Here is a 19,510-nt window from a genome sequence, read left to right as displayed (position 1 = left end):
TGTTGTGTGTGTGTGTGTGTGTGTGTGTGTGTGTATGTGTATGTATACACAGGTGAAAATATAGTAATTTATGATACATATGCATAAGTTTACTTTCAATTATCAAGTTTTGAGTTGGGAGGATTTTATTCCCTAAAATGATTTAATGAAAGAAGAGAAAAATACACACTTGAAGTTTGCTTCCTATATATTTTGGAGCAAAGTGAGTCGGTAAATACTTAAGCCTTGCCCTGGCTCAACTCTTTTGATTTTTTTCCTTCTATGAAAATCTGCCAAATTTTTTCTCAGTGGATAGAAAACAAAGCAAAACTATGGGAATGCCAAATGTCCTGAGTGTCTTACTAAAAAATATTTGCTGCCATTATATGAAGACAAACTACTCTAAATTTACTTTTTTTTAGGGTCTCCTTCTGATTTAGATTTGTTTGGGAGGTTTGCTCCCTTCTTAGTGAACTTTTAGAAAACAGCAACAATTTTTGCCTTTCATTGTATTCCTAGCATTTTGCACAGTGCCTAGCATATAAATTCATTAATAAATGCTTTTTTGACTGGCATGGGAAATGAACTTGTGGAAACTGGAAAATCTGTTGAAAATGTCTACTACTAAACCTCAGTAAGTAAGAAACAAGCTTTAAAATAGACAATAATTGTAGATCCAAATGTGAAAATGGTGAAGAAGATCTTATATATAAGACTTGGAATCATATAGGGCATATATGGCATATAGAGGTTAATAAGTGTAAACAATAAATAAAATTAAACTTCATAAATGCTTATGGAATAAATGAATTAATTGCAAAATATTAGAGCTGCAATAAGCTTATTTTATAGATAAGGATTTTTAGAACAAGAGAGATAGGTCATCATTTACTCAATGCTAACTGTTTAGTTAACTGCAAAATAATCTCTTCCTAATCTTTCCTTGCCTTACATTATCATGACTACTTTGATATCGTTTACATTTTGGGGAGGGAGAACCCAGATTGCTTTATTTTCCCCATAAAGACTAAAGGAAATAAAGCTGAGGAAGCAAGGGGGTATTTATACCCCCTGCCTATTAGCAAATTTTGCTGATTCAACAAAGTATATTTAGAGTGTTATCATGTTATCAAAATTAAGACCTCATAATTGCCTTTGCATCCCCTACCGTGAAATCTTCTAGTTCATGAGACACCAAGAATCATAAACAATCATTTGACAAAGACCACTTATGAGTGTATTTTTTGATGGGAAAGTGTTTAATTAATCATTAGTTTATGCCTTATCCACATCAGGAAAACGTGGAAGAAAATAGAAGAATCTAGGTTGTGTGCCTCATTCCTTCTCCCTCTAAGCGCATAGCTCCCACCTAAGTGACCCCTTCCCTGAAGGGAAAAGAAACAGGGCAGTAGAATCTTTTATTTTACAATTAACATAGGACAAAATGGGCCCTTTCCAAAATGTTATCTCGGGATACCCTGATTTTCTTGTTACATCAATATATCAGGATATTTAGGCAAAGCAGCAAGCTTTACTACAGAATTACCTATGTACAGTTTTTAAAACAAAACTGAAAGATCCATTCAAATAAGCTTTTGAATGCTACTTTTGTTCGAAGAAAAAAATCCCTGACCTTAGGTAACAGTAATAATACTTAGAACACTTATAAAATATCCTGAGCTTATTATGGGCCTTAAGTAATGAACATTCACAACACCCAGGAGATACCTGAGTATGATTAGTTATATGGAGCAGGATGCCAAAGTGCAAGGAGAGCTAGGAGGATAACTGACCACTCAGCAGCAATTAGTACAGAATTAAAACAATTAAACTCTTATTTCTGTGCTTGGACAACAAGAAAATGCTACTTTCTACCTGAATAACATGTTCTTTAAAACAAATTCACCAAACTGGAGGGACCACCCTTATTATTCTACCCACCAGGATCTAAGAGACATCCATCACAGAAGGAATGACGCATCTATACTTCATACAAGTATCAACACATTTCTTTGTGTTACTTTATTTATAAGAGGATCGCCTTACATGTTAATAAATAAATGATATGAAGGTATTGATTTCTTTTTACCCAAATCTCAAGAGGGGTTTTAAAATAAGAGTCATTTATTCAACTAACATTCATTTTGTTGAATGAATGGGCAATTTAAAATGAATTTGACAAACATCCAATTCCATGTTACCATCAAGATTACCATAAAACTTGTAACTTTCTTTTCATCTCCTATTACACAAATGTCATTGACTAAGATTTTTAGTCCTCTTACTTATTTGTCCTAGACACACACAACCAAAGTTATTATAATAAACACTTGACCAGAAAGCTTCAGAAGAAAGAAAAAAGGCTCTGTTTATTTCCTTTCCTTTGAAACAATTCAATCACTCAATAAAAATACTAATTAAGATTTTACTTTGTTCCAGGCACTAACCTAAGCAGTGGGGATATAAAAAAAAAAAAAGTTTAACTCAGCTCAAGGACATTCTAATGGAGAAGACAAAGTATAAATAGTTCAGCGTATTCAAGTTAGAAAGAAGATAATAGCAGCAAGAGAGTCCAAGAAAGGCCTTTTGTATCTGCAGAAAGTAGAATCTGAGTCAAAACTGTAAAGAAAACAGAAAAATTAAGAGACAAAGGTTGAGTGAGAGCATTCCAAGTCTGGGAGGTAGTCAGTACAAAAGCATAGAGATGGAAGATTAAAAAGTGTGTGCAAAGAATAGCAAAAAGACCAGAACAGCAAAATTATAGGGTGTATAGAGCATGGAGAGATAAAATGTAGGAAGACTGAAAAGGTAGAATGGAGTCAGGTTATGATGAGCTGTAAATGACAAAGAGAAGATTTTGTATTTGATCTTGGGTGTAATAAGGAGTCACTAGACTGTTACTGAATGGGCCGGAGGGAAGAGGAAGAATTTAGGAATTCCTTTCACAGATGACTGGAGGATGGATTCAAGTGAGAGACCTGAAGCATAGACACAACTAAAAGACTACTGACACAGTGAGAGGTGAGAGGTGATAAGATCCTTAACTAGAGAAATGGTTCTGTGATGGAGAAGAGATGAATATGAGAAATGTGACTGCTGCAATGGCAAGATTTGGGAATGAATTGAATAAACCATATGAGATGAGGGAGAATAAGGAGCTGAGAATTACATCAAGTTGCAAGCCGGAGTGACTGGGAAGATGGTGGTACTCTTGACAATAAAGGGAAGCTTGGAAGAAGGAATCATTCCGGAGCAGGGCATGAGCTCTGTTTTAGGCATATTACATTTGAGATGCCAATGGGACATCCAATTCACATTTCAGCTACAGCAGCTCATGCTACATAGCTTTGCTTTGTTTTCTAGTCAGTGAGGGAAATGTTGGCAGATGTTCATAGAGGAAAAAGCCAAAAGAGTGGAGCCAAAGCAAGGTTTAAGTATTTGACAGACTCACTTTGATCTAAAATGTACAGGAAGTAAGCCTCAATCTAATTCCAGATGTCTAAGAAGGAGTTGATGCATGAATATAGCTCAGGAGAGAGACTAGGACTAGATATATCCATCTGGAAATCATTTGCTTAGAGCTAATAATTGCATCCATGGAAACTGATAAGATTGCTTAATGAGATAATATAGAGGAAAAAGGCAAGTGGATCCAAGATAAAGCCTGGTCACCCAGAGTCAGTACAGCACAGATAAAAATCAAAAAAAAAAAAAAAAAAAAAAAAAAAAAGAGGAGATTTAGAAGGCCTTGTTGGTGTTCACTAAGATGTGAAGAGAGCATCTAGAAGGAGAAGCATCAACAGAGTCAAATTATGTAGAAAGGTAAAACAAGGATGAGTATGGAGAAAAGGACATTAGATTTTACAATTAAGATATCATTTGGTAAGTTTGGAAAGAAGAGTTTTAAATGGATGAAAAAATTGAAAGCCAAATTGCATAATGTTTAGATGAATTCACTGAGGAAAGATAGAAAACTGTTGGGAGTCCTTAGATAATAGCAGCCATGATAGGGCTTGAGTAGCAAATGTGGAACACATAAATGTCAAAGAAAGGCAGCTTTCTGAGTGGTGGTGATAAAGGGAAGAGTTTGGAAGAGTCAATGTGGATCAAAGAGTATTTGGGGATCAAAGAATAATTGTGCATCAGAGATAGGAACAAAAATGCAGGCAGTAATAGAAATGGAAGCAAAGGAAACAGGACCTGATCTTAGTGAATGTCGGAAAATGGAAGGAGTAAGAAAGAGTTTTAGGATAAAAGAAAGCTAGTTAATTATGAAAAATGTTTTTCCAGAGTACACAGTGGAAGGGAAAAGGAAATATGGACTTGAGTTTGGTAGGGAGGGAAAAGGGGATAGGTTGAGGTATCTGGGCATAAGGAAGATAGCATTTAGGATCTGAGAATTTCAGAATCAATGATGTATAGATTGCATAAGGTGAGATTATGCTATTAAGCAATGAGGCAAAGCACAAAAAAGCACAAAACCAGCATGTAAGAAAAGGTCCATTGAAAGAAGAATGTGAATAGGCTGTTGAAAGTCCATCCTTATGGCAAGTAGTTGATGTTTTATCCTGTAAGATTCTGGGCAATACAACTTATAGCATGCAAAAGGAGAAGGAAGTATAGGAACTTATCAAGAGAACCTGAACTGGAGAAAATACTGGGGTACGAAGGTGAATAGGATATTTTCTTGGAGGAGCCTGGTGCTACAGAAGGCTGTGAAGGCCACAGTAGCCAGGAACTAGATATTTAGGTCTCTTCTGGAACTGGTCACTTGGGCCTGATGCTGGAAAAAGTCTCTGCAATAAGGAACTAAGACAGAAGTCAAAAAATGGGGTCTTGTTCCAGGTCATGCCCTACAATTAGAGAAAATTCAAGTAGTTGCTGGAGAAGACCCTGGGGCAGAATTACTAAGAAGTGGGTAGAAGGTTTGCTGGTGACTGGAAAATGCCCTTCTGAGGACCACCAGCTAAAGAAGGCCCCAAGGCAGACACCTTGTTATTTTTATACTGATCTAACAGATCTTCACTCTTCTCTTAACATCCTCTTAAATCTCTACTATATGTAATTTCTCTCTACATACCTATGCATGCATTTGTGGATATAAGGAGAAATAATGTGACTATGTACACAAATATGTACATATTTATATCTGCATGGTATAAATACATATACACATATAGTGTTTTCCCCTCAACTGCTGTGCATGTTGGCAAATTATTTAGCATATCTGCTAAAATTATACTGTGATTATTATCCTGTAGTTTTAAACCTTGAGACTAAAATCAAGACTGAAGTGAGAAAAAAAATGGATGTCTCAATAAATTCAGATTTATATTCTTCTTCCCTAGACATTAATATAAAATTATTTTCTTTTATTGTCTCTAACATAAATTTCTTTTTGATAATGAGCAGAATTAAATGAACAGCTTGGATTTAGTGATATTACATTAGGATTGTCTATTGTATATAAGAAGTAGAGTCTGATTTCATGTTTTACATAGGATTGCAAAACAAAATATTATGAGCCATGAAATTACACCTTTTATATCTTTGTGGCTCATAGAATAATTTAGAATAATTTCAAAGTTGCCTCCTGATTTTAAAAAATTACTAGACTAATTCTAAATGTGTCTTTAGGAAGAAGTTGTAGTAACTATAGATGTACATATGCATCCACATAAGCATTATAATATAAATGCTCTTTCAAAAACATTTAAAGAATTTTTTATTGTTGACTGATTTCTAAAACCACTGTAAGATATTAAAATGCATATCCTCATGCCTTTGAAGGTGTAATTTATATTCTTTTTTTTAAAAATTGTCCCTTAAGGAAACAGAAATCTGGAAAACAATTTTAATAACCAGTGTTTCTGCTGAAGGCCTCATTTCTAAAATACATAGAGAACTGAGAAAATTTAATAGAATACAAGTCATTCTCTAATTTATCAATGGCCAAATGATATGAAAAGACAATTTTTAGATGAAGAAATTAGCATCATTTATATTCAAATGAAAAAAATGTTCTGAATCACTATTGATTAGAGAAATGCAAATTAAGACAATTCTGAGGTACCATTTCACACCTCTCAGATTGACTAAGATAGCAGGAATAATGATAAATATTGGAGGGGATGTAAGAAAAGTGGGACACCAATGCATTGTTGGTGGAGTTGTGAAATGATCCAACAATCTGTAGAGCAACTTAGAGCTCTATGAGCTATACAGCTATATTCCCTTTGATTCAGCAGTGTCTACTGGATCTATATTCCAAAGAAATCAGGGAAAAGACCCATATGTGCAAAGATGCTTGTAGCAGCTCTTCTTTGTAGTGGGAAAGAATTGGAAATTGAGTGGATGTCCATCAGATAGAGAATGGCTGAATAAGTTGTGTATATGAATGTAACTGAATAGTAAAGTTCTATAAAAAATGATCAGAAAAACCTGGAAAAACTGAAACAAACTGATGCTGAGTGAAGTAAGCAGAACCAAGAGAGCATAGTACACAGTACAGCAAGACTATGTGATGATCAACTGTGATGGACTTGACTCTTCTCAGCAATGTGGTGATTCAGATAATTCCAATAGATTTGGGATGGAAAGACCCATCTACAGCCAGAGAGAGAACTTTGGAGACTAAATGCAGATTGAAGCGTAGTATTTTCACCTTTGCTTACTTGCTTTTTCTTTGTTCTGTTTTTTCCCCTTTGTATCTGACTTTTGTTGCACAATATGTCAAATATGGAAATATGTTTAAAAGGATTATTCATGTACAATCTATTTCTGATTGCTTGCTGTCTTGGAGAGAGGAGAAGTAAAGAGAGGGAGAAAAATTTGGAACACAAAGTCTTCCAAAAATAATGTTGAAAACTATCTTTGCGTGTATTTGGAAAAAATTTCATTATTGTCCCTTAATAAAAACCTTTAGCTGTGATTTGTTTCTGTTTATCTTTTACAACATGCCTCTGTAACATGGTCTGAGATTTAGAGAATAGTGTCTCAATTGTCACATGGCCCTTCACCATATATCATATGCTCTTCTCTTACTATTTAGATGTTTTATACATTACTGTCGTTTCTAATCATTCCTAATTTGTTTTGACAGCTGAACAAGCCAAATTTCTAGAAGATGCTGCACCTTGTGGTTTCACTGCTGATAATAGAAACCCAGCTGAGAAAGAGCAGAACAGGAAGTTTAGCATCAGCAGTAAAAGCTTAGATCACAAGAGGAAGGTGAAGCAGATGATTTACACAGAATATATTTTTATTTTTTGATTTGGCTTAATTCCACAGTATCCTCAGCACTAAAACTCTATAAGATAATGCAATTACCAGAATAAAGGGACACAATTTTTAAAAAAGTGAAATTCAACAAATTTGTATCAAGAAAACATCCTTAAAGTCAACCTCCTAAATCAATTCCTTTATTAGTACAAACACTGTCATGAAAACTGTTACCTAGACACACAGGAATGCTGATTCCTCCCTTTACCTGCCTTCCCAGGGAATCAGAAGCTGTAGAAGAAGGCACTTTAGAGAACACAAAGTCCAACACCCTCATTTATTGAAGAAGCTGAAGCCCAAGGAAAGAAAAATGACAAGCTGATATTTAAAAATAAAAAGAAAAACTAAAATTTGAATCCTTGGTCTCTAGCTTCCAATGAAGTATTCTTTCAACTTTTCCATTTGATTCAAGCTAAAAATTTTTTAGAGAGGCAGCTTGGAGTAAAGGATAGAAAGTCAGTCTTGTAATCAAGAGAGCCAGCATTCCATTCCTGCCTCTGATGCATACCAGCTCTGTATCCATGATTGAATCAATTACCCATGAGCTCCAGCCAATTCTCTCAGGTGGTGAACTACAAAGGAAAGGCTTGTTGGAATCTGTGAAAAGAGTTTACACACTATCAATTCTTCATACCGATGATAAAATCAGATCCAAACCACAAAAGAAAAAATGAAAGTATGAAGTGGTCACCATGTTCAGGAACTCTGAAAGGACTTGGGAATACAGAAACAGAAAGGAATTAATCCCCTCCCTCAAGGAATTTATATTCCATCATGAGTAGCACAACATATGAACAATTAGTGAATACAAAGTATAGGCAAAATAATACAAAATAAGTTCAAGAGAGAGGCAGCTATATGGCTCAATAAATACAATACTAAGCCCTGGGTCAGGAAAACTCATTTTCCTGAGTTCAAGTCAGGCATTTGCCTCAGTTTCCTCATCTGTAAAATGAATAAGAGAAGGACACGGCAAAAATACTCCAGAATCTTTGCCAAGAAAAGCTCTAAAATGGTTTCACAAAGAGTTGAACTCAACTAAAAAACAAATGAACAATAATAATTTCAAGAGGGACTGTTAACAATTGAGTGCATAAAGGCCTCGTACAGAAGGTAGCACTTGCAGGAGGTAGTGACTTCAAGAAAGTCAGGGATTTGGAAGAGGTAGAGATGAAGAAGAAGTGCTTTTAGCCATGGAGGGCCATCTGTACAAAGGCAAAGAGCCAGAAAAGGAGAGTCATGTATGGAGAACACTTTGCAGGCCATTTTAACCCAAAAGAGTGTATAGAAAAAAAAATAATGGGGCAATTAGAAAGGTAAAGGGAGCTAAAAAGTGGAAAGTATTCAATGTCAGGTCAAAGGTTTTGTATTTTATCTTAGAGGCAATAAGGTGCAATTGAAGTCTTTAGAAAGGTATGGGGGAGGTGTGACACAGACAATCTGTATTTTAGAAACACCATCTGGCAGCTGTTTGGAAGATGGATTGGAAAAAGAAGAGACTAGAAACACAGAGTACAAGTAGGAGGCTTTTAAAATAATCTAGGCAGGAGGAGATGATGACCTGAAGTAGCATAGAGGCAATGTTAATGGAAGGAATTTTTTTAATAGATGCAAAAAGTGCTGGAAGGATAGAATCAACAAGACTTGGCAACTAATCCCATAGAAAGAGAGGAGGGCAGGACACACCCCTGACTCTATTCCAAAGGTCACCAAATCCTTTTTGTTCACTTAAAGAAATATTGCCATGGTCTAGTATATTGAATCTAAGCTCCTAAATGTTACAAAATATACATCAACTGCCCCCTCTATATTTCTACAATTCATCAAAATTTTAATTTTCCAACCCTTGCCAAAGTAACTTCTTGCTATTTAAACAATCTAATAATTCTCTCAGGTGACTTCTTTGACACTTGAAATGCCTTTCCTGTTGAAAAATACTAAAAACATATTTTACTTAATTTATCCAATATCACATTTCCTTTGATTTAGTTAACTCCAACCCTATTCTAATCTAATTTCAGATACTTACTAGCTATGTGATCCAGAGCAAGCCATTTAACTGTATCTGCCTTAGTTTCTTCATCTATAAAATAAGCTGGAGAAGCAAATAGCAACCCACTCCAATATCAATTAGCAAGAAAACCCCCAAAAGGATCACAGAGTCAGACATGACCTAATAACAACATAGAATACTGGCCGAAATAATTATTCATTTGTTTAACTTTAATCATTTCTTGGTTCTCAATTTCTAATTAATCATAGGAATAGATGATCTGTAGACATGAATAAACAAAATATATATGAAATAATAGAGAAAAACAATATACAAAGAAAAAATAATGTGACAAATTATGAATACAATAAAAGATAATTTTCAATTCTATTTGAAATTCATTATAATGGTGAATTGTGGAGAAGATGATGAATCTGGCTGTGGAGAAGGAGTTTGCCCTCTGCTGTTCTTCACACTGACAAAATCAGTAAGGATTTAATCTTGAGCAGAAATTGAGTATGTAAGCATTGAAAGCATGTAATGGAGGAATCAGAATAGGGCTAAGCTTACCAACACACACACACACACACACACACACACACACACCCCTCTATATTTTTAAACGGATAAATTTTAAATTACATGAGAAAGTAAAAGCCATAATAAAAAAGTCATAAAGTTGGAATCAGAAGATAATGAGCCTTAAGCTATCACTTATTAGATGTGAGACCTTGATCAAAAACTTAAGCTAGGGACAGCTAAATGGTACAGTGTTTAGAGCACCTGCTCTGAAATCAAATCTAGCCTCAGATACTTAACAATTCCCAGCTCTGTGACCCCGAGTAAATCACTTAACTCCAATTGCCTTGCCAAAAAAACAAAACAAAACAAAACAAACAAACAAACAAAAAAAAAAAAAACTAAAGGTTACACAGCCTCAGTTTTCTTATCTCTAAAATGAGGATAACAGAATCTATCTGAATGGAACAATGGATGTAATTCCTTCCATAACTAGCTAGAAAGAAGAACTGGCTTCACATTCTGCTTCAGATATTCACTGTGTGTTGTTGGGAATGTTAAATAATATTATCTATATAATACCCTGTGAAATAGTCATAATAGTAGCACTTGTCTCCAGTGTTGTTGTGAATACCAAAGATGCAAAACTCATTGCAAAAAAAAAAAAACAAAAAAAAAACCAACTAGTTTTAATGGTGATGATGTTTCAAGGTGCTCTATAAGTTTCAAGTTCTATACAAATAAAGGGTAATATTCCAAATAAAATAGAAAGACTAACATACATAAAAACCTTGATTTAAATACCTGGCACAAAATAAGCACTTAATAAATTTTTGTTGATTGACTAATTTTTTAAAAATGTTGCCATTTTTAAATACTACAAGTAACTTTGGATAAAGGCTGTTGTCTTTAAGCCTCAATAAGCTTTACTTGGTCTCCAGTGGTTTTCTCCTTAGGAAAACATCATGTAGGCTCACTAGAGAGTATTCTTTTGTGTTACTGAATTTCTTTTTAAACTAGAAAACTTTATTATTCTCTTAATGCTCTTCTCTCCTCCTCACTTTTTACCATTATTTTCTCTAACACTTCTGTAGGTTTACCTTACCTCGTATTTTTGTTTTAACTTAAACCCACAAGGAGCAGATATTTCCAAAAAGCCAGTGTCTAACTTCCTAGAATCAAAAGTGATTGCTTGTTTTACTTCTCTCTCTAGTTTTTTTTTTCCTTCTAGTCAGTCTGACCTTTCCAATCACAAGACCAAAATAATTTGCAAATAACAGTTGAATTTACTTATTTATAACAACTTTTAAATCTTCCATTGGCAATTGCTCTAAGATTTTAAAAAAAAATAGGTAATTCAGTAGCATGATGAAATAATGAAAACAGTGATCCTTATGAGCTAGAACTGGTTCATCAAAAACAAGTCAATTCAGGTTAATCTCATCCTTGTTAAAACTGACTTATTTATTAACTCAAAAGTCTACAGTCATGGCAACCTAAACATTTTTATCTCAGGTGCAAAAGAGGATTGAACCTGGTTAGTATTTGGATAAGAAAAAACCTGGAGGGCAGTTAGATGGTACCTGGAGTAAGGAGGACTTGACTTCAAATCCAGCCTCAGGCACTTAATACTTATTAGTTGTGTGACACTGGACAAGTCACTTAACCCCAATTGCCTCTCAAAAAAAGAAGATAGTGAACTAGTCTCAAACTCATAAGTCTTGTCTTTGATACATACAAAGTCTTGTCTTTGTATCTGGACAAATTTGTTAAACTCTCAGCTCTGGGTATTCTCTAAAATTATAATTTGCAGAGAGGATGCTAACTTGTTTTGGCAGAGAGAGTTTCCTTACCTGATGAAATCCCAAATCCAGGTCTTATCCTAATAGACTAGAAGATGAGGGAAATTCTGCAGGTATAGTATATCTAGATTTGGGCTCAGCATTGTGTCCCACAATAGACTTTTGGGGAAAAGGGAGCTCCATGAGTTCAATGATAGTAAATATATTCAATACTAATCTCAATATGGACTCAAATATTTAATAATATAACTAATTATTATTATTATATAATTAATAAATCATTATTGATTATTACTTAATAAATTGATGGTAATTTAGAGTTACACCCAAATCCATTCTTGGCTTTGTGTTATTAATATATTTTATCAGTTATCTGGATGATAGCCCAATAGTATGTCCATCAAATTTCCAAGTGACATGAAGTTGGAGGGATGACACAATAAGACTGCCCAAGAACCTGACAGATTACTGACAAAAGATGAATATCTGATAAAATGGAATTGAATCAGAATAAATGAAAAATACTTTGATGTTGTTCTTCAATTGTTTTAGTCATGTCTGACTCTTCATGACCTCATTTGGAATTTTCTTGGCAAAGATACTGGAGTGATTTGCCAATTCCTTCTCCAGATCATTTTACTGATGAAGAAACTGAGGCAAACAGAGTTAAGTAACTTGCCCAGGGTCACATAACTAGTACATTTCTGAAATCATGTGAACGCAGGTTCTCATGATTCCAGGCCTAGAGCTCTATCCACTGTGTCACCTAGATTTCCTAATGTAAAATCCTACACTTGGTTTAAAATAAATCAGATGTATATTTATAAAATGAAGGAAAGAGAAGGAGATATGGAAATCACAATAGTTTACATGGAAAAAACTGCTTCTGGAATTTTAGAAGATGGCAAGTTCAGTCTGAATGAATAACCCATTAGAAGGTAAACTCTTTGAGGGCAGACACTGTCTTTTTGCCTCTTTTTGTATCTTCAGTAGTTAACCCATTCTTGGCATATAATAAGCCCTTAATAAATGTTTAACAATTGATGGATGGATGGATATCTGGATGGGACAAGGCAAAGTACCATAATAACCCAAAAAGCTAAGAGGATCTTTGACTTCATTAATGAACCATAATGTCCATACCATGGGGAGGTCCTGAAATAACCTTATTAGATCACCTCTTCAGTAGTCATTAACTCTTTCAATCCCCTAGCAAGCTCTCTGGAAATTGTAGGAAAGGTGCTGATTGGTTGTTCTTATTTTTGGCCTTCATTCTTGAAGAGGATCATGGCTTCAAGCAGGTGATGTTGTGACATGCAGGTAAATTTGATTTGATGGAGGAAGGGCTCAGGTTCTACTCTGGAACCATCTGGGTCCAGTAGCAAGAAGTAGATCAGAATGACTGGAGATGGCCCTAGATGCAATGGGGCTGATTGATATTGATTAATAGAGATTGTTTTCTCATCTGGAAGATTCTTAATCCTCAAATCTAGTCCTTATTATTAGTCCCTTTGTAAGCAAATTTGGCTGTTCAGTGGCACCTAACAGGTTTGGAGTCAGGAAGACTTATTTTCCTGAATTCAAATGTGACCTCAGACACTTATTAGCTACATGATTCTGGGCAAACTGTTTAAAAAAATGGAAATCCACTCCAGTATCTTTTCCAAGAAAATCCCAATGGGGTCGTGAAGAGTCAGACATGACTGAAATGACCAACAACAAACAACAGCATAAACAAACCATGTGGATTTATCATTCTATAAAATCTGTTGCTTCACTGCAAATTATATGTATATTCAATATTTAATACAAGAACATAACTTATATAGTATCTCATGATAATAAAACATTTTCCATACATGATTTCACTGCATTATCACAATGGCAAAAATATTTTAAACTTCCATTTATCAGAATATAGTTTCCAATGTAGACATTCTCTCCACAAAACAGATCTATAATTTTCTACAAATTATAGTCTTAAAAGTCATCTGGGGCACTGAGAAATTGGCCATGGTCACAGCATTTGTCAGAGGCAGAGTTTGAATCCACATTTTCCTACCTCCAAGACTAGCCTTCTATTCACTCTGTGGCCCCTCAAGCACCTTCACATCACAGAGCCTGATTCTAATTCAAGTCCCTCCATGATCACTGGGCAGGTGCCCACCATGTACTGAGCAGTGTGCTGGCACTGTAGTGACAACAACAATGGCATACTAAAGAGCAAAATCAATTTTAAAAGTGGGCCAATCTACAGCCACTCCAATGCTTCCATCTTGGGGGATTTTTTTCCTCTTTCAAGCACTAGTACTAATAAGTATCTATAAACCCTTTCTTACAACATGCTACTTCTTCTAAGAAATGTTCTCTTTATAGAAAGGGCTCATGAAAAACTTAGTGTCATTCTATGGACATTACCAGTGATTGACATAAAAGGGTATGAGATTTTTGAATCTATTCTCTTCTCATAAGGAGAAGTTCATTTTTAAAATAAGGAATGACTTCCTCACCTATTGAGCTGGGTACACTGCTGAGTATCCTCATATAGTGATGTCAAAAATACATTTTAGGCTGTTACAAAATAAACAGGTTGACAGTCCCTAATAGTTCTAACCCTTTGGGGGTAGAGGATGGCAGTAACACTCACCACTAAGTTAGGTGAATAAATGAAATGAAAACACATAATTTATGTTACTATAAAGGCATCAAGTTTAAGTTTTAATTACCACCAAAAAAAGGAAAAGCAAGGTTCATAGCTCTCTGGACAACATTAAAATGTTGGTCCCAATATTAGAATCATAAAATGACTGAACTGGAAGAGACCTTAGGGATCACTTAGTCCAATCCTTTTGACAACTTAAATACACAGCAGAGGATATGAAAATTATATACAGTTGGCATAAGATGTTCAAGGAAAAAGTTCCATAGCAAATCTGTTCTCAGACTAAGCATCTCTGTAAAAAAATTGTTTCTCCTTTGATTTTTAATTTCCTGATTCCTTTTGAGAAAGAAAATTCTCCTATTAGTATTTCTGGATTCTTCAAAGGAGTGAGTTGAAATCCACTGCCATAAAGAGTACATATAAGTTGTTCCTGGTTGGAACATAAAAGAAAGAACTTATTTTAAAAGAAAAAAATCTTCTCTTTATTTTTGTCATGTATAAAAATAGTTTATCACATGGGATCATGTTGCTGTAGCAAGGAAAAGCATTCAACTAGAATTAAATACCCATTACTTGTATGTATATGCTATCTCTACTCAAATTTTTCCACTTTTAAATAGTGGTTTAGTAAAATCCCTGCCTAATTCTGTAAATTAATTCTCTTTGTAATCTAAACACATGTTATTAAACCCCTGATCATACAGTACTGCTCTGAGTTGTATGTCAAAATGACAGATTCTTTCTAAGAATTCTTTCCTTCACTGCATAACAATATACTAATAACATTTATATAACTTAATAACTCTACAATATTGCTTAATGACCAAGTATTTTTGTTAAGTGAACAATTATTTTGAAATTATTTTTAAAGAGACATTTTCCCCAAAGTGCCTAAATATAGAAACAGTATTTTTTTCATCTAATTTCAATTAAAACTATACTTTTTTTTCTCCTTTCTGATTCCAATAGTTTATAGATAAGTGGTAATCAAATCAGAAGAATGTCAAAAGAGATATATTTAAATTGCAATTTTCCTAACAGTAAAGTTAGACAATTTGTCAAAGACTGAAACAATGATACCCACCTCACATGTACAGGTAATCCTTCGAGGATGAGGAGCTTCCTGTTGTAGTTGATACACTAGGAGAAGAAAGAAAAAGTTATGTTTTCTTCATATAAAACTTTTGGATACTCAAAGATGTTTTAAAGAAAAAAAGACTATTTTTGAAGATGCATGGGGACAAATGTGTACAGCCACATTAATGATTAGATTTAGATTTTGATATACATAAAGCAGAGGCAGGCTGGAAAAGTAGAAAGAAGGCTGTGATTGGAGAAAAGGGTTCCAATTCTTACTCTAAAACTTACTAAATGAGTAACCCTGGATAAGACACTGAGGTTAATCCTCAGCACAAGACTAGGAATCTTCATGAAATGAGTAAATAGCAACCACCAAACAATGAGTCAGGTTGAACTGAGTTTAACAAAACAAACACTAATGTGTTTCAGAAATCATAATATCTACAAATCATCTTTTATCTTAAGAGATCTGTGCTGATTATGAGGCTATCATCTTCATAATTAAGTCTCTTCAATCCTTTCTGCATGTATTACATAAATTAGTCCCTTGATATAAACTAATGAACATTAATGCTTAAAGCACACCTGCCAAATGAGTCAGATATCAATCCTGAAAATAAAATCCTGTAGAATACAATGGGAAAATATTTGTTATTGTTAAATTCAGTTGTGTTTAACTCTTTGTGACCCCATTTGCAGTTTTCTTAGTAGAGATACTGGAATGCATTGCCATTTCCTTCTTCAGTTTGTTTTACAGATGAAAAAACTGAGGCACAGAAGGTTGGCTAACTTGCCCAGCATCACACAGCTGAGGTTACATTTGAACTCAGAACTGAGTCTTTCTGACTCTACTTCCAGTGTTCTAGGCACTATGATACTGCTTAGTTGCCCAAGGAGCAGGGAAAAATGCTGTAAAAATAACAGATTATGTGGACTTTGTTCTAATTTATGAGAACTTGTGAGTTCTAAAATTGCCTATTAAAAAATTAAAACTTTCTAATATGGAAGACATTCTGAATCTGCTTTCAGAGAACATTTGTTCAAAAGAATTGCTTAGAACTAAGAAAATATTATAGAAAGGGTCCAGACACTGAAATAATCTACTGAGAGAAGGCATTGAAAATGAAGTCAACTCATGGGGCTCATTAGGTTTGCAGATTATTTGCAGTGATTCCAGGCTAAATCCTATAGTTCTAGAGAGGCTGGGAGCTGAGTATGAGCACCTAAAGCTATATGTACACCTCAAAATACACTGAAGTTCACTTCCCTTATTAAATGTGTCTCATACAACACTGCCTATTTAATGCATATATTTGATTTAAAGTGTATGTACTACTTTGAAATCTAGATACTACATTGTTGGGGCAATATGGAGAACAAGCAGTGTCCTTGAAATCAAAGGATCTGATTCTACCCCTTCGGCATCTAACAGTTTCAACTTCTGACTATATTTCAGTGATTTACAAATAAACTTGCTTTGTATTAATTATTTGAATTTCTTTTGATTTCACTCACCTTCAGGTGGATAATTGAAAGTTTAGATAGGAAATAAATTCTTTACAAAAATGAAACATGTAATGAAAAATGAAGAAGATAGAAAGAAAGGAAGGAAGGAAGGAAGGAAGGAAGGAAGGAAGGAAGGAAGGAAGGAAGGAAGGAAGGAAGGAAGGAAGGAAGGAAGGAAGGAAGGAAGGAAGGAAGGAAGGAAGGAAGACAGGAAGACTAGGGAGCAGCTAGGGGGTACTCTGGATAGAGCACCAGCCCTGGAGTCAGGAGGACTTTTGTTCAAATTCGATCTCTGATACTTAATAACTGTGTGATCTTGGGCAAGTCACTTAACCCTGATTGCCTTAAAAAGAGAGAAGGGATGGAAAAAGGTTTTCATGAAATTTCTCTAACTTTTCACTTTATCCACCTTGATGGACAGAAAAAAGAAACATTAAGGTCATAAAGCTACTGTGCTTTACTTTGTGCTCAGAGAATTTCTAGATTTCTTTCAGTAGCAATGAAAGAGGCTCTAGGAAATTGGAATCTCTATGGGGACCTCTAACTTTTCAGACTTAATGATGGCTATTCAGGATGTAAAATATTACTAACAAGTACAAAACAGTTATTCGAGCCTCCCTAAATCACAGGTCTGATCAAGTAACTTCACTAGTTTCAGAATTTCCTTTGATTAAACAAACCTCTTAGATACGATGGAATCTCGTCAAGTTGGCTTTTAAGGCCTTTCCCCATCTGACTCCAGCCAATCTTTCCAGATTTATTTCAGGTTGCACACCTTCTCAAATTTTACGTTACAAGCAAACTAGATTAGTTTCCATTTCCCAAACTTGGCATTCCATCCTTCACCTTTGTCCCTTTGCGCTGGGTCTGCCCAGGGGGTATCCAGGCCCCCTGGAATACACTACCTACTCATTTCCTCTTCTTAGAAACCTTATCTTCTAGGAAGCTTCAACCCAAAGGCCACCTCCTACAGACAGCCTTTCCTGAGCTTCCTTGTTATAAATATTCCCTCCCCTCAAATCATTTTATATTTACTTGCCTATTTAACATGTTTCTTCCTAGTAAAACACAAACTCCTTAAGGGCAGTGATTATTTATTTTTGCTTTTTTGTTTTTTAACCCCATCATGTGTACTGCTGAGAATGGTACCTTGCACATATTAGGTGCTTCATAAATGTTTGTGGGATTAAACAATTCAAATTCAAAATATAAGACTAACAAGTCGTAGGCAAGAAATAAGCTGGTGAGTAGTAAGAGTGTCAGTGTTTGGACAAAGAAATCAGTATTGATTCTTTTTTCTCATGTTATTTTTAAAATGTTTCTCACTTGTCAAAGCAGTTGCCGAGTTCAGTCAATTCTACTTTTGCCAACATCTCTCATATAAACATGCTTCCTTCTTTCTTCTTATACTGATACCATCTTGGTTTAGGCCTTCATCACCTCACACATGGATCAGTGAAACAGTCTACATGTTGGTATCTCTGCCTTAAGAATCTCCATACTCTGGGATAGCTAGTTGGTGCAGAGGATAGAGAACCAGGCCCTGAAGTCAGGAGGACCTGAGTTCAAATCAGATCTCCGAAACTTAATTAGCTGTGTGACCCTGGGCAAGTCACTTAACCCCAATTGCCTCAGCAAAATAAATAAATGAAATAAAAGAAAAAAAATCTCCATACTCCAGTCTGATTTCTGCTCCGCTGTGAAAACGATCTTCCAAAGTGCATGTTAGACAATGTTTGCCACCATTACACTTGTTTTTGTTTGGTTAGTTGTTTAGTCATTTTTTCAGTTGCATTTTGATTCTTCATGACCATATTTGGAATTTTCTCAGCAAAAACGCTGGAATGTTTTTTTTTTCCATTTCCTTCTCCAGCTCACTTTACACTTGAAAAAACTGAGGCAAATAAGATAAAATCTAGATAAGGGATACTAAATAAAATTAGCATTAATTGAGGTCTAGTGGAAGGTTTGGGATACAGGGAGTCAAATGGAGCTCCCCTGCAACCCCTTTGGATTCGGTGCAAGGATACAGTTAAATGAGTTCTAATGGCAGCGCAAGAGTCCTCTGTAAAAGAATTTACAGACCCAAAAACCTAGATTGATTTAAAGAAAAGAAAAGAAAAGAAAAAAGTTTATTGTAGGGTTTGGAAGTAAGGTTAAAGTCTGGTTAGTAAAAGGTATTAGATAGAGGAAAAAAATACACCGAAAGTGGCAGACAGGGAGTCTTTGATGCAAAGCATGGTGCTTGCATGTTTCGACCCTCTGCAAAGAGATGATTCCAGCTTGGCTCTTTTATTTGCTTGAAGGGGCCTATGGGTGGAGTCCCAGAACCCGCCAGGTGGGGGTTGGGAAACCTGAGCAGATCATTAGAATGGGGGCTAGGAACAGCCTAAGTTAACTCAGGTCTCTCCCCTTGGAATACAAAAGGGTGATTTTGATAAGATCTTGTAAATCAAAGGTCAGTCCCAAAGAGGGGTTGGAGATAGAAAGAAATCTTAAAGGGGGCTACCGCCCACGTCAAAGTGACTTCCCCAGGTTCACACAGCTATAAGTGTCTAAGACTGAATTTGAACTTCGAGTCTTCCTGACTCCAAGGGAAGTACTATATCCACTGTACCATTCAGCTTCCCCCAGCCCCTCCACTTGACTCCCTATTACATCTACAATCCAAACAAAATCCTCCTTTTG

At 35.2% G+C, this 19,510-nt stretch overlaps 1 protein-coding gene across 3 annotated transcripts in view; it reads right to left on the bottom strand.

Annotated features, from left to right (window-relative positions):
- The window catches only part of CHN1 (chimerin 1), a 258,773-nt gene that overhangs the window by 178,912 nt on the left and 60,351 nt on the right, over positions 1–19,510 (bottom strand). For all 3 annotated transcript variants that reach the window (XM_074303053.1, XM_074303055.1, XM_074303052.1), the window contains one exon: positions 15,321–15,376. In XM_074303053.1, the coding sequence (XP_074159154.1) occupies positions 15,321–15,376 (56 nt within the window). The remainder of the gene's footprint in view (positions 1–15,320; positions 15,377–19,510) is intronic.

Source organism: Sminthopsis crassicaudata, chromosome 3, assembly GCF_048593235.1.
Source record: "Sminthopsis crassicaudata isolate SCR6 chromosome 3, ASM4859323v1, whole genome shotgun sequence".
Taxonomy (NCBI): Eukaryota; Metazoa; Chordata; class Mammalia; order Dasyuromorphia; family Dasyuridae; genus Sminthopsis; species Sminthopsis crassicaudata.
Note: the sequence above shows the minus strand (reverse complement) of the source record. Positions and strands in the feature narration are given on the sequence as shown.